This window comes from Coturnix japonica, chromosome 3, assembly GCF_054131305.1.
Source record: "Coturnix japonica strain WE chromosome 3, WE-NBRP24, whole genome shotgun sequence".
Classification (NCBI taxonomy): domain Eukaryota; kingdom Metazoa; phylum Chordata; class Aves; order Galliformes; family Phasianidae; genus Coturnix; species Coturnix japonica.
The window spans coordinates 73,624,392-73,636,762 of NC_140665.1; the positions used below are offsets into that span (position 1 = coordinate 73,624,392).

The window sequence follows — 12,371 nt, forward strand, 5'->3', positions numbered from 1 at the left end:
TTTAATCATCAAAGTTGCTCACAGTGTAATTATCTTGAAGACAGGAGTAGGCAGGGGAAATTTTCCCATAGCAAATTTAAAGAGACATTCATTAGTATCTTGTGAGGCCACGACCAAGAGGATCCAATGAGAATATCTTAAAGGTATTCACAGAACAGATTCAGTTCAGTGACAATGTGGCTGACAAACTGCATCGTGAAGGAGGAAAAGAAAAACAATAGAAAATATTTATTGACATAGTATGTGCATTGAATAACATCTTAATATACCAAAGGTTTGCATTAGTTTTCCCAAGTGAGCCATCATTTTGTGCAGCTAAGAATTGTATAAAAAGACAGGTTTTTGAAGTCTGCTGTCACACTACATAAAGTTAAGAACATTAAAGAATCATACAAGCCACTTCTTGGGGTTTTTAACTTAAATGCTATATCACACTTAGAGCAAATGATGGTGCAAGCAAAAATGAAGAACAGGGACTCAAACCTGCTGCCAAATCCTTTGAGAATACTATGAAAATTTAAGCATTCGGACTAATAATATTATTTATTTTTTCATTTTGTTCTCAAGTCCAGTAATTTGTCAGTGGAAGTATCTGCAATATGCTGTGGTTTAAAATTAGAATCGGCTGATTAAATCTCTACAAAGACACAAAACAAACTAAAGCTATTTGTAAAAAAATGATTGGCTAGACTTTGTAGACATATGCAACAAGAATGGAACCACCAGTTCAAGTTTGGGATTTCTTTCTCTTTCCAAGAAGGAACAGCCTTTGCAGAAATCCCACCAAAACATCAGGTTTGGAAAGCTTCCCAGGGAAAAGAATTCACTTCCCACTCTGTTGGTGACTCACTGTTCTGGGAGATTCTGACCCTTTGGGCTTTGGGTCTGTTGCTTCCCAAAGACTCCGATTTACTGTGATTTTGTGCAAGGTCTGTAGATGTGGGTTGGCAGCTGCTGCCTGCTTGTGGTCCCTGCCAAAGCCTTAGCCCTCTCAGCCCTTTCCTCACGGCTTGAGGCTGGGAAGAAGAGCCTCAGGCTCGGTAGTGGAAGGAGTCTGTCTATGTGACTTATGATTTTTGCATCTTAATCTATACTGCTATGTCTTTACCAGCTGCCTGCTACTGCTTCCAGCGGGTCCCACTGCTACCTCACAGCCATTTCATCTGTTACTCTCCACACTTTCTTTACTCCTTGCATACCACGCCATCTCCTTCCTGAAATACCAGTTTCTTTTGCTCCCTCTTTCTGTTGCCACTGCTGCCAGCTTCAAGCTGGTCCCTTACCAGCAGACTGGGAGGAATGCCCCACATGCCTCTCTCTCTCTCACATGAATTATTATTATATGGAGCCATATTCTGGGCTGATTCAGACTCTGTGCAGACTCATAAATCTGCAGAATTTGGATGGTAAGTTATAAACTGACTCCAGGGGTTTCTTTAAGTAATTTTTAAAGCATCAGACACTCTATTCCTCATATAACAGAAACAATCTTGTGTTTTCCTTATGTAAGATAATACAAACTTAATTTTTCACATCATAGATAACCCCCTTGACTTCCATGGCACTTCTCATAGCCCCAGACTACACGTGCACAATTGCTTTGCAGAACCTGGACTGGGTGTATTAATGGCTTAGACATGAGATGTACCCTTGGCCTGGGGAAAGCTTGTTTGTTAACTTGACAATCTGCCAATAGCCCTTTAGAAGAAAATTTGTCTGAATTTATGGGCTTTTTGTTTGTTTTTTCCTAAAGCCAAGAATACAGCTAAATATCAGCTCTTATGAAAAATCATTAGTACCAAGGATAACAAACGATACCCACTCCAGTACTACAAAGAGGGAAAAATTATTTGGGAAAACACTGTTCCCAAAGGGAATATTATCCCAAACGCTGTTACCTTCTATTCTGGGAAGCCAGCCTTGACTCCTGTGCACTACCCTGCTCACAAGGAACACCCTCTCCTGCACTTCTTCATAGATAGCAAGATGCCAACTAATGCAATCTGAAGGAAACCTGAAGCTCAGAAGTCCTTGAGCCACTTGTAGTGGTGGGTAACTGTAGCTCTGTGCAGTGCATTGGCCAGTGCATAAATACTTGCTTTATGAACTATTCAGGAAACAGTAACAATGCCTACCACAAAACATTTCCTTCTTTATTTGGGTAAGTGGCAGATCTAAATATTGCGTGGCATTAACATTTTGTCCATTCATGTTTGCTTGGCCTGACAAAACACCACATGCTTTCCAAACCTATATATTTGCATGTCTGTGCATGGGCACTCAGACACAGAAGCTTGGTGAGGCACCAAGAGCAGATGATTGTTAAAAGAAGACCATCTGAAAGCTGACAACAACATTTTTCATTTTTACCTTGTCCCCAGTTCCCAAACTAATGAAGAAATAATGCCATTTCTTTTCCTAATGAGCACATCAAAGGAATGCTTCCTAAAATAAGGAATGTACAGTGTTACCTTACTGTGATCACTTTTGAACCCAAATCAAGAATGAATCCTTGGAGGCATTCAAGGCCAGACTGGATGTGGCTCTGGGCAGCCTGGTCCAGTGGCTGGCAGCCCTGCCCACGGCATGGAGGTTGAAACTAGGTGATCTTTAAGGTCCTTTTCAACCCAGGCCATTCTATAAGGATGGAATTGCATCAAAATCCATGGAACTATGCTGACTTCTATTGATCAGCAATGCAGTACCTCAATTGTTACCACAGCTATAGAAAAAGGCACTTAGGAAAAATATTACAGAACTGCCTAAAGCATATTACAGGCCAGATGCATAGAGCAAGAGCATTAAAAACTGGACTGAGGGGATTTAAAATTAGTCAGTGAAGGCATATATCTTAATTAAGACATTAGCAACAACGACAACAATAATTAACTTTTAAATTACTTAGACATAAATTTCTAAACTTCAACAATTATTATTGGGTTGTTGGGGTTTTATTGCTGTTTGTTTGTTTTACAAGCAATCACAAAAGTCTTTTAAAAAAAAAGTTTAATGTTGCCTGAAATGGCTGAAGTTGAAAGAAATATTTTCCCTTAAAGTGAGATAGTTCCAATTAGTGGAATGTTGTAATAGTTAAGGTATGGAAACAAGTGTTAAATTTTTTATGCTTTGGCAATAATATGACAAAATTGCCTGCACATTCAAAGTGTCAGGTTTTAGGTTTTCAATCATCTACAGAAAAAGTGAGTTATTAAAAAGGATCGTATTTCACTGAAAAATGTTAAAAGCATATTTCAAATATACCAACAAATGAATAATATTTGAAAATCTTTTATACTTTTTCCTTCTGTGTGGGAAGAAAAAGGATTTTGGTCAGCACAAACTTATCAAAAAATGGAAGATTTCAATGTTGAATAATTAGGAATGTAATTAAATTAAGTGGATGTGATCTGAAGTACACACAGCATACTTTTATGTTAATTAGATTAACATAGCACCATAACAACCCTGTGCTCTTCAAGATCTTGATACAAAAAAAACCAACAGGATTAAGACTTGCATGGCAATTAACAGCAACCCATCTTTAGAAAGGCAATTCATGTATAGAAGCATGTAGAAGTCAAGCTCACTCTGTGTTTTCATTAACTCTGTGGTTCAGCAAACACATTGTACCACATGATTTGATAACTACTGCTGCTACATAGCGTGATATCTTTCATAATGCACGGGACAGTTATTCCACCATTCAGAAAGCAGTATCATTTAGTTGGGAGTTTTTTTGGTTTTTTGTGTATTGTTTTTAATTTCACCCTAGAACTCAAGTTGAGGTGGAGCCTCAACATGATGTGATTAAAACTACTCACTTTGTAAAACTAAAGGCAAGGAAATACTGCTTTCCAACTCCCAGCCTAATACCCCGGGCATTCTACCTATGAAGCTGAATTCTTATAAAGTAATTTTAAATGCCTGCGAAAATGGTTAGCACCCAATAAAGCCGTCACCTGTGGCTTTGAGGTGAAGCTCTAAATGATTGTCAAACAGCCACCGCTTTGCCTAATGGGAAAGCTAAACATTTGAAAAGAAACTAAAGCTACAGCTCTTTAAACACTAACTAGAAAATAAATCCATATGTTTAAGACTTGTCTAGCTTCTCAAAGAATATTTAAAGGCATTAAGTTACATTCTAAGGTTTCCTCTTCCAAGCATGGAAACTTCTGCTCATTAATTTCTCTTTGTTGTTTTTACTGAGCAATGAAGCAAAACTTGTCTTTTAGGTCTGGTCATCATCTAGAGAAATGTGGGATTTCCATAGGAGCGTTCCTCCAGCAACCAGAGCTTTCCAAAATAACAAGCTTGGACTAGATGGCTGTTTCTGAACACAGAGCTGTGGTCTTTAGAAAATGACAAAAAAAAAAAAGTCTTGGTCTCATGCAATACACATACATTCTGCGCATACAGTAAAGTGATGTATGTGCAACTTGCACTTGTAGAATTGAAACAGAACCCTGAGAAAAGCAAATCCACTGGAAAAAAAAAAAAATGTATGGTGTTAAATAATACCAGTTTGAGAAGTTCTAATACTTCCCATGGGGGAAAAAAATGACAAACAATTGTTGCCATTTTTTTTCTGAAGTGAATGAATTTATCAAAATTACAAATATAAATATAGTTTGGGATTTCAAGTGCAGACCTGGAGTTGATTACAATTAAAAACATGTTTTTTGACAATGCTACCCATCCCCCAGCCATTCAGAGACACTCAAGTCACCATAACATTATTTGTGAGCTTTGAGTTTGAAGGCATCCTGATGTGGAACGATGTTCTTTTGGTAGCCGCTGGCAGCAGATTTTCACTCTATCATATTATGGGTGCTTGGCAAGCTGGTGTCAGCTCTCTTCATCCTTGTGTGCAATTCTCATCGTTCCCGTGTATCCAGAAGCAAATCTGGGCATATTTGAGAGGAGTAATTCTTACCGCTACATTGTAATCCTGCTGTTCCCCATTGACATCCACCCACTGATGGCCTGAGAATACAGCAATGATCTTGCGTTTCCACTTCCTCTTGTTTGGCTCCTTTAGACGAAGATAGACACCAGACCCAGTGGAGCCAGGCTCAGCATCACAGTACTGATAAAAAAGATCATTGGACTCATCAGAAATGCTACAAAACCTGTAGACCAGCTGCCCGGATCGGTCATTGTCAAAGCCTGAGAAGTGGATCATACTGCCAGGCATCATTTTGATGGTTGGGCTGATTCCCAGCTCCATGTATTTCCTTTTGTGGGGTCTCTTGAGCTCAAGAACAGCATAATCATAATCTAGGGCAATATCTCCTGAGAAACCCTTAAACCAGCCTTTTGGGATGTGGGTACTCTTCACTCTGGTCCACTGGAAGGAGGGCTTGCCATCTGAGCTTCCCTGCTTCCTCCCAGATCTCCTCTGCTTTCTCCCACCACCTCGGGACCGTCGCCTTAGTCCTGTGGCAATTTCAGGATCTTCTTGGGCCTCAGGGGCTTCTCTCCTACTTCTTTTAGCACCTTTGCGTTTCCTGCCATCACCCCTGGACTTCGTCCTCATCAGACCCACCCTCAGCCTTTTGCTGCCCTTAACATAGTCCTTGCCATCATGCAGACAGTGGGCAGCTGTGAGCACATGCTTTGGGGAAATGAGAATGCCACTGCAGCCAGTGGAGATTTTCACAGCTGTGTTGAAAGGGAAGTTGGTTATAAACCGCTTGTCATAGATGCTGAACCTACTGTCTGTCCCATATATCTGCCTTTTCTTTCTCAAAGATCTATGTGCCGTTGTGTTTCCAGCTGGATCAAGTGTCAGCCCAAGGACATTCACTTCAGTCAGGGTTCGTGTGCCATTTTCAAAGATAGTCTCATAGGATAAAAGATCCTTCAAGTCAGACAAGCTGGGCACTGGCAGTTTCCTTTGACATTCAATTCCACATACGCTATTCAGCTCCAAGTTGGGTTTTGCTTCAAATTTAGGGCTGTCAAGAGAGAAAGTTCTTTTGCTCACAATCTGGGGAACCTTCTTTAAATGCCAGGTAAAATCTTGTTCAGTTCCTGTTTCATTAGCAAGACCCAATGCAGGCATGAGAAATACGAACAGCACTAACACGTGCTCCATCTTGTCTGTTTTTTTCTGAAACAAAACAGAGAAGTTTGAAAATACCCTGTTGAAATGCATACAAATATCTTAGTATCTAAAAAAGCATAACCATGCAATATTAGAACTGACATCAGTGGAACAGAATTTAACATTCTGCTCAAAATAGAAGTGCCTTCAAATATTTCCTGCATTGCCCCTGATGCTCCCAGCAGTCCCTAGTTAGGCAGGTGTGACTAGTCAACCAGCATCTACATTGGGCTACCCACTAGACAGAGCTACCTACTGGTGAATAGAGCTGAGTTTTACCTTCTTTTCCCTCAGCAACCATAGTAGTCTCAGTCATTCAGCTCAGCCAGCAGCCTAGTTTTATCTATACTGTAGGAATGGAATTATCTTTTAAGATTCTGCTTCTCTACTGGTTATAAGATACTGGTGATAAGCAGAATGTGGTTGAATATTATTGACATATTTAAAAGTTATCCAGAAGTTGGCATGCAGACAAAGATAAATAAACTGCACCCATGAGATTAATTCCCTTAGGAAACCATACCAATTACAGTCTTTGATGTAATAGCCAAAAATGGTTCTGCTCTACTCATCCAGCTAAGATCCATGAAACTGCATGCTATGGAAAATAGCATTTTTCTGACTGTTTTCCCAGTGAACCTACTTAGAATGCCCTCTTTGCCAAAGTTCTCATTATCTGGAAGTGACGAAAGGAACAATTTTGGCATCTACAGAAGGCAGCCAGTACCATTTTAGACACCTTCCATTGCTGCTGCTCTGAGAAGCAGGGGTCTCCAGCATCTCCTGAGTTGTATCTCCTGCATGCTAGGACCACCAATACCTCCTTCATTTCTTTTGTATAGGCATCTCAGTCACAGAATTTCAAAATCCATGGTTAGAAGGGCAGAAAGCTGAGAGAAGAAGGAGGTGGTTGGTCTAAAGGAGACTCCTGGTTATATGTGCACAGGAATGCCCAGCCAAGTAAGAGAGACAAGTTGGCTGACTCATGAAATGCCTTTCACTTGGAGGATCCCACAAAGGCTGCACAAACTGTGCAGTCTGTGTCATATGGTCACATGTGGAAAACCCCACCTAGCTGGGGTGATGCACCACACAAAGAGCTAATACCTCAATTCTGAAGGACAAGAAACTGTATTATTCTCATCAGTAGCTGGGAAACATGCAGAAAGAATGTAAAATTATTAGAAGTCTGTGGCAGAGCCAGAAACTGAATGCAGAACTCTTGATTCTGAGCTCAAAACATTACTGAAAAGACCATTTTTCTCCCTTGGCAGCAGTGATGTCAGTGGCATTAACCAATTACTGGCCAGTGCCATTGGCACTCTATTCTCGTATCCTTTATTCCAATTACAGGGAAACCTCAGCAGTGCATGAAGAGCCTATGATTAAACCTTAAAAACCAAGCAATTCAAGGGTATGTATGTGGTTAAGCTTTCTGGTTTACATTATGAGGGCAGTGTAAATCAGGGCAAAGACAACCGCTTTCATTTTCCCCGAGCTTTGTTTAGAATAACACATTGAAATACAGTGAAATAACCTGGTTACAGGCTAGCTAAATATATAGTGTGAAAAAGAAAGGAGCATATGCGCAACATGGGGGGAAAAACAAAGTGTTAGTCTCACTTTAAGAGCAATGCAACAGATCAACAGCTCTTAAAATGTGATGCATCTACACCATACTGACACAGCACTTGGCTGTAAGAGGCAACAGCCATCACTTTTTATCTGACTAAACACTATGGCTCAAACACTGCTTGTTGATTCTGATGCCAAATTCAGAGAGCAGCATTAGAATAATTTCTAATGCTTTTTACCTCAGTCTGCATGGAATGCTGACTTTGAGCTGGGGTTTATTTACCTGGATATACTTAAAACATATTTTACAATACCCTGTATATGCTTACCCTGGCTTTAAAGCAGCTTACTAAGGTTTTGGAGATGTATGGACTCTTCCAAGACATCTGGAGATTAGAGCGATTCACAGGCCTAAGCTCTGGGGTGTATGTAGTCATACTGAAAAATATTTGAAGATTTTGAAAGCCCAGCAGAGTCATTCCAGTAGCAGGGAAGACACCACTTGGCCATACCAATGTAGGTCACTGGTATAACAGAAATGAGCATATTTAAACATTATTATTTATCTACAGTATTACTTTCAAGCCATATATGTCCCTCCTCTCTCACATTCTCAGCTTGCAGCCACTTGCATCTCGTGGACTTTAAGCCAGGGGCAGTTTCTGTAGTGTGAGTAAAGCTCTGTGGATTTCTCTTCCATAAAGATGCCCAGTCTTTCCTTGAATCCCACAAAATCTTAGACCCACAGAGTTCTGTATCAGGGCGTTCCACTGCTCAACTACATGTTGTATGAGAAAGCATCTCCTTTTCTTCATCTTAAGCTGACCATAGACTAGCATGATTTTATGATAAATCATATTATACTGGACCTGCAAGGAACTTTGCTTTGCATGGAGGCATTCTGCAAGCAAATGGGCAGAGTGCTATGGCTCTCTTTAGCCACTCTTTAAAAAGGAGGAAAAAAAACAAAAAACACACAACCCTGAGCCTCCTGTTTGAAACACTATACTCAAGTGCTCACTAGTTACAAGGAGTCTTGAAAGCCAAGGTTTCCATCAATTATAATGAAGCACTTGTTGTTTGTGATGAACTGACTGGACAATTACACTTCAGTAGAACTGGATGAAGTCCAAGCCAAGGAGTTTGATGAAAATGGTAATTCTCATCATTGCCATTTACAGCCAAGCACTCAGGTTCTGTTTACTAATCAGAACTCTGCTGTTTAAGAAGACCAGCATCAAGCACAGGCAAAGTGAGCAGTTATATGGCCCAGTACAGGCTGCTGGCATGAGGGAACACAGGGAATTATCTTGCCAGATAGAGGGGATGGAAACAAATTGATGGTCACAAAGACAGTACTGTAGAGTGAGAGAAAGGGAGAGAGAACACAGGCTCCAAAATGAGGATGGGCTCAGAGAAGGCCACACGACAGAAGGGAAAAAAAGATTCTCAAAATCTTTGCACCACAATGTTCTCTGCTCTTCTTCCAAACCCAGAGCTCTGCCCCCTCCTTTTCTTTGCTCCTTTCCCATACACATTTTGGGATGGCTTACAATAATTAGAAGCCTTCAGTCAGCTCTGCCTTTATGGCAGAATGAACTGCTTCAAGAGAAGAAAGAAAACAGAAACTGGGAAGTAAAGAAGTGTTCTGGTCTTATAAATATATTGGAATTCTCCCTCTGATTTCCAAGCCCAGCAGATAGCCCAGCAAGGGCTCTGTTCAGTGGCATTCCAACACCCATATGTACATGTAAAAGCATTTTCAGCTCTCCTCCAATGTCGAACCTTTTCTGCAATCACAAAGCATATCCATACCCTACCTTTTTAGGATATCCTTTAAACATCTTGTCAGCATGACCTCCAGCAGAATCTACTCCAAAATGCTTCTCTTCAGGCTTGCAGAAACAGAATTTGCCTTTTAGTGTAGCTCAGACACAAGAAAAGTTGTGCCCAGTTGCCTTCCAATGCTGTATTATGGTCTGTTCACAGCAGCCTGAGGAGCCTGAGCCATCTTATTGTATGAAAGTCAGCACATGCCTAGATTTGCATTCAAATTTCAGACCATAAAATAGAAGAAGCTGTAACACTAACCAGCTCCTTAAGTGCTTCTGGCCTTACTCTCGAAGCAGTCTTGGAACTGACAGTTCTCCTTTGACACAGCAAAAGAGAAAGCAGATTATGGAAATCCTGGATGGAAGCACCACCCTAACCCTGACCACCACTGCCCTCTCCACTCCTATGGAGGTGCTCGCCCTATAGAGCGCTGCACTGATTTCATCCTCCGCTCTGACTTATGGAAAAACAAACAACTCACACAACAACCACACAGTGACTCCTGTTTTTGTTTGTTTGTTTGCTTCCACAAGATTTAAGCTGCCTCAGCATCAACAAGAATGACATTGGAAGGAGTTTGGAAAGCTCATGTGGACTTATGAGATCACACCAAAAAATAACAGGGAAAAAGGGGAAAAAATAAATACGAGAGAGAGGAAAAAAAAAAAAAAAGAAAGAAAAAAAAACAGGAAAAAAAATGAAAGAGAAAAGTAAAATAGGTGATGACGGAACTGGTTTCACCTCGGGCTCAGATTTTCTGTCTCCCGGGCGAAGCAGGAGGACCGCTGGGTGGCGCGCCCGGACAGCGGCACGGCTCGGAGCGCATAGGCACGGCACGGCACGGCCCGGATCGGATCAGAGGGGCTCGGCTCCGCACGGCTCAGCTCGAGGGCAAGCGAGGAGGACGAACGCTTCACAGCTTCAGCCCAGGCGGTTGCCCCTCGCCGGGAAGCTCTCCCAGCTGGCAGCCCCGCTCTCCTCCGTGCCGGGACATGGGGAGGGGATCCTCAGCCCCTCTGTGGCTGCCGGGGTGCGGGGGGCATCCGCAGCGGGGAGGGAGACAGGGGAGGGAGGACGGCGACTGCGTTCGTGTCTTTGCTTTTCATTGCCCACTCCCCTTCTGCTCACCGTTCCGATGCACTAATCGCGCAGAAGCGTGGTGCTTTCTTGGAGGAGTGGGAGGAAGGCTCTAAAGCCCTTCGGCCACCCTCTGTCCCGCTTTCGGGCGTGACTACGGGGCGCCCTGCTTTCTGTGCCCGACCCGAAGGAGCTCCCTCTCTCCCAGTCCGCAAGCTACATACTTGGCACGGCTTTCCGCGATTCCGAGATAAAGCTGTTTCTAGCAGTGACGAATCTGGATAAAATTAGTGTCAACTCCAAAAGGAGGGCAGGAATGGTAGCACAAACACGGCGGGGGTGAATCAGAACTCACGGAGAGGTTGTTTTGAAAAACAGAGAGAGGCTCCGGAGCTGCGCGGAGACAAAACCCTTGAAAGCATAAAGCAATGAACGTTCCCCCCTCCGTTGTCCGCGGAGCCGTCTGTGCTTAGAAAGGGGATCAGAGATCTGCGTCACTTTTTGGTCCTATCAAAAAGAAACCCAGCAGGACGGCAGGGTTACTCAAAACCCGAGGCACCGACCCCTCCGCTTCGCTTCACAGCGGGCCCGAGGCCACCTGTGCGCCGCGCTGCCCAGCAGAGCCCCCCGAGCCCGTCCCTGCGCGTACCTGGCAGCGCCGAGCCCCGGCCGGGGGGCAGCGGCCACATCCACGCAGCGCCGGTGTCCCCGCTCCGCCACCGCCGAGCACCCGCCGCTACTGAGCACGGGGCGGGGGGGAGCCGCCGGGTCTTCCCAGGTGGGGGAGGGGATGGAAAAAAGAAGGGAGGAGGGAGGGGGAGGGCCGAGGGGAACCGAGGCAGAGCCCCTCGGATGGGACGGGATATGGGATGGGATGAAGGGACGGGGCTCTGCCTGCGGGGCGGGGAGTGCATCGCCGTGGGGAGCCGGGGTGACCCGAGCAGAGCTGGGGCGGGAGCGGCTGCTGGGAGAGTAGGGGAAGGCGGGGTCGGGAAGGGGGGGTGGCGGGGCCCCGAGCCGGCAGGGTGCCCTCCCCTGGGGCGCCTCGCTCCGCCCGGACCGCGCTCCTCAGGGGCTCGGAGGCCGGGGAGAAACGTCCCCCTTTCTCCCTTCTCAGAATCACAGAATCGCAGGGGCTGGAAGGGACCTCAAGAGAACACCAAGTTCAATCCCCCTGCTAGTCAGATACCCTGCAATAGTTCACACATGTAGACATCCAGACGTGTTTTGAACATCTCCGTGGAAGGAGACTCTGCAACCTCACTGGGCAACCTGTTCCAGGGCTCCGTCACCCTTACAGTAGACAAGTTCTTCTATGTGGGACTTCCTATATAGGAATTTTAGGCCATTACTCCTTGTCCTGTCACTATGCATCACCAAGAGAACCTGGCCTCATCCATTTGCCTCCCACCTCCCTTCATGTATTTGTAAGCATTAATCAGATCCCCCCCTCAGTCTTTTTTTCCCCAGGCTGAACAGACCCAGATCCTTCTTTCTAACCCCTTTTTCTGTCTTCCCCCGCCCCAGAGCAGCAAGCTCCCAGGCCCCCGTTGGTTGTAGCCTTGTGTGGAGATGTGGCACTGGAACTTTGATGCCCCTTACCTCACCACTCCCTTTGCGACCTTGGGCTGGTGTTTTCTGCTCCATATGTCCTGTTCCAGTGTGGGGACAGTGTGGGCCTTCCAAAGGGACCAGAAGACCCACCTGATGCCCACAGTCCTCTGCCCTACAAGTGCTTCTGAAGCACTCTGGTGCCACATGAAGAAACTCATTTATTAAG

The 12,371-nt window shown here is 44.1% G+C and overlaps 1 protein-coding gene across 5 annotated transcripts; it reads right to left on the reverse strand.

Moving 5' to 3' along the window:
* Positions 1-213: 213 nt before the first annotated feature.
* PRSS35 (serine protease 35) lies at positions 214-11,332 on the reverse strand. Of its 5 annotated transcripts, XM_085541923.1 has the most exons (3): positions 11,241-11,332; positions 10,256-11,098; positions 214-6,112 (listed from the first exon to the last, which is right to left on the reverse strand). In XM_085541923.1, the coding sequence occupies exon 3, from the start codon at positions 6,095-6,097 to the stop codon at positions 4,856-4,858; it is 1,242 nt and encodes a 413-aa protein (XP_085398049.1). In that variant the 5' UTR covers positions 6,098-6,112; positions 10,256-11,098; positions 11,241-11,332; the 3' UTR covers positions 214-4,855. The 5 variants fall into 5 exon arrangements, with proteins under 5 accessions (XP_085398049.1, XP_015714485.2, XP_032299460.2 ...); XM_015858999.3 differs by lacking the exon at positions 10,256-11,098; XM_032443569.2 differs by lacking the exon at positions 11,241-11,332 and having other exon boundaries at positions 10,643-10,764.
* Between the last annotated feature and the right edge of the window lie 1,039 nt (positions 11,333-12,371).

Coding starts and splice junctions, on each gene's coding strand:
- PRSS35 (XM_085541922.1), bottom strand. CDS start 9,525: ATGTTTAAAGGATATCCTAAAAAG. Junction 6,113..9,501: donor TTAAAGGATATCCTAAAAAG/GTAGGGTATGGA, acceptor GTTTTGTTTCAG/AAAAAAACAGACAAGATGGA.